The sequence below is a fragment of the Malaya genurostris genome, chromosome 3 (genome assembly GCF_030247185.1).
Source record: "Malaya genurostris strain Urasoe2022 chromosome 3, Malgen_1.1, whole genome shotgun sequence".
Lineage (NCBI taxonomy): Eukaryota > Metazoa > Arthropoda > Insecta > Diptera > Culicidae > Malaya > Malaya genurostris.
In genome coordinates, this window is record NC_080572.1 from 34,743,850 (window position 1) to 34,747,074 (window position 3,225).

At 41.2% G+C, this 3,225-nt stretch overlaps 1 protein-coding gene across 1 annotated transcript; it reads right to left on the reverse strand.

The window, feature by feature from the left end:
• Positions 1 to 808: 808 nt before the first annotated feature.
• LOC131433760 (uncharacterized) lies at positions 809 to 2,728 on the reverse strand. Its single transcript, XM_058600352.1, has one exon. It carries the CDS (start codon positions 2,726 to 2,728, stop codon positions 809 to 811), a length of 1,920 nt encoding a protein of 639 aa, XP_058456335.1.
• Between the last annotated feature and the right edge of the window lie 497 nt (positions 2,729 to 3,225).

Below are 3,225 nucleotides of genomic sequence, written 5' to 3' on the forward strand. Positions count from 1 at the left end.
GATATAATCATCGATGTAAAAATCATGGACTATTGCTTCACTTGCTTGGGGGTGGTTGGCACCCTCATCTACAGCAAGTTGATGTAGCGCTCTTATTGCTAAAAAGGACGAGGGTGTCAACCCATACGTAACCGTTAACAGTTCGTAAATTCCAACCGGCTCTTTATCCGAAAATCTCCAAAAGATTCTTTGCAAAGATGTATCCTCCTGATGCAAACGAACCTGTCTATACATTTTTTCTACATCTCCGACGAGGGCTACTTCATGTTTCCGAAAACGAAGCAGTAAACTCAACAATTTGTCCTGAATGATCGGTCCTTTCAATAACGCGTCGTTCAGCGAAAATCCACTATCAGTACGCGCCGATCCGTCGAACACAACTCGCACCTTTGTTGTAGTGCTCGATTCCTTCATCACGATTTACCACATGATGTGGTAAATAACAGCATCTTTTTTGTGTTGCTTCCTTCACTTCCGTTTCTATTTCATGTTCTGATAGCTTTCGCATATGTCCTAAGTCAACATATTCCTGCATAAACTCATGATATTGATATTTCATGTCCAAATTCGTTTCCAACCTCTTTTCGAGTTTTATAAATCGATCCAGGGCGATGGAATTTGATTGCCCAATCATCCTGTCAAAATTCACCTGCTTTGGTAAACGAACCATGTATCTACCGTCCTCTAAACGCTCGTGAGTGCTTACGAAATGTGCTTCACAGTCATGTTCCTCCTTGGACCATGATGGTTCATCCTCTGAACTTTCCACCTTCCAAAATCTTTCTAGTATGCCTTCCAAATTTCCCGCTTATGTTGCTACGAAACAATTTATGGGTTGTCTGTTAGTATCAGAATGTTTTCCAGTCACAACCCAACCAAATACCGTATCAATCAAAACCGGTAGGCCCGGACCCAAGGAAATACGTTTTAATTCGCGTTCATAGAGAAACCGGTAAAAATGCTCTGCTCCAATCAGTAGATCAATTCGACTGCTTCTATTGAAGCTTGGGTCTGCCATTTGTAGATTATCGGGAATCTTCCATTGAGAAACTGGAACGCTAGCTGAAGGTAGCTCCGAAGTAACTCGATGTAAAACCAGAAAGTCAACACCCACCGAGAAGTCGGTCACTCGGGAACTGATGATGGTTCTCACAGCTTGTTTTGCCCTAGATTCTGTTTGTCCGATTCCACAAATAGGGATATTAACCAATCTCGGTTTCAATTTTAAAATTTGACACAAACGTTCACTCATTATGTTTGCCTGTGAGCCGTTATCCAGAAGGGCTCGAGCTAATTGCTTATTGCCATGTTGATCCTGTACTGCCATTACAACTGTAGATAAGAACACATTGGATGCGCACCCCTTTTTACCAACACTGTAAGATGCAACCGCTTCCTCCTCTATTGTCTGATGCTCTTCTGCTTCCGATCCACTAGTCACAATGTTAGATGATGAAGACGGCATATCGAGCTTCTTTGAAAACTGTTCTTCTTTGCCATTGCTGGGAGTACCACTATCATTGGGTGAAAAACCGGGATGAATGAGGGAGTGATGCCTTTTTCCACATGATCTACAATGATAATTGGAGGTACACTCACGCACCCAATGTCCCACACGGAAACAATTGCTACACAATCGCTTTCCATTTACGAGTTCTAGCCTGTCTTTTAGATTCAATCTCAAAAAAGTTGAACACCGTGCCATGTAATGATTTTCTCCACAACATGGGCAGGTCGTTGCGACCCGATTGTATCCAGTAGCTGTATGAACAGTTAATTTAGTTGAATTTGGTTTCTTGGGAATGTTGCCTGTTTCTGATGCATTTGATGAAACCGCTTCCAATACTCGGGTACGTTTTTCCAAAAAGGCTACCAAAATCGTAAATGTTGGTTCATCAACGGATGCAGCATGATCCTCCCAAAGTTGTAAAGTTTGCCCATCAAGTTTCGAACACATCCAATGTACTATCATCGCGCCCCAACAGTCTGTGTTTTCTCCCAGCTGTTTGAGAATTTTCAACCGTTGCTCGAATTCGTCAACCAGTCCATGAATTGCTGTCGCCGATTCTTTATCCAATTTTGGATACTCTATCAGAGCTTGAAAATGCCTCTTCTTAAGCAAGTATTCATTTGAGTATCGCTTGTTGATAGTACACCATGCTATGTCATAGTTACCTCCAGTGATCGTCAACGATTCAATTAGTTTCGCAGCTTCCCCTTTCAAAGCTGATTTTAGGTAATGAAACTTTTGGACGTCGCTGATCTCCTCCGATTCATGGATCAAAGATTCATATGTAGATTTGAATGACAGCCATTTTCGGTAATCTCCATCGAAATTAGGTAACGAAATTTGGGGTAGACGAACTCCAGTGTGAAAACCCGTTGAATTAATGTTCCTTCCATTGGTAGTATCCAGTGCGAACACGGGCTGCATCGATGGCCTGATTTTCTGAAGCAAAGCTGCTCGTAATTCAAAATATTGATTTTCAAATAAAGCATGTATCCTGTTGCCCTCCTCCTCGTATTCACCGTTTTCATCATTTTTGGCAATTTCTTCTTGAATTTCCTCGAAATCGTCCCATATTTTCTCCAATTTGTCCAATCTACACTGAACCTGTCCACATTGCGATTCTTCATTATATTCCTCCAAAAATTGAGCATGACGTTCCAATGTAGCAAACAAACGCTCCCTTTTCTTGACCTTTTCCATTTGCAGTTTTTCGGCCATACCCACTACCAATAATCAGCTCAATCAAAGAAAGTACTACTCCAAGATATAGATATAGATATCCGGTTGTAAATGTTCCGTGTCAGACTCCGGTGCAGCATTGTGACAAACAATTGAAAGAGAAAAAAAAAATTCCATGAGCGCACCCGTAGCACGAATGAATTATTTAGAAAGCCACTCACCTGTGGCCTTCTAAAAATCGGCCCTGATATTGTAACGTTATTCTTCCAATTTCATGCAGCCAGTTTTGTCGATTCGATTTCCTTGGTATGTTTACCACAACAAATGTGTACATATGTATACAGATGTGTATTGATAATTACTATTCCACAGCGTCAGCGATGTTACATCCTCAAGTAAACTGTCATATGCTCCAAAACCATAACATGCAATGAGATGATAGACTCACGTAACACCAAACGATTTGATTAAATAAGTTGGACAGGCACTCACCTGAGGCCTGTCTACAATAGGCCTTGTAAATCAATAAAAATGAC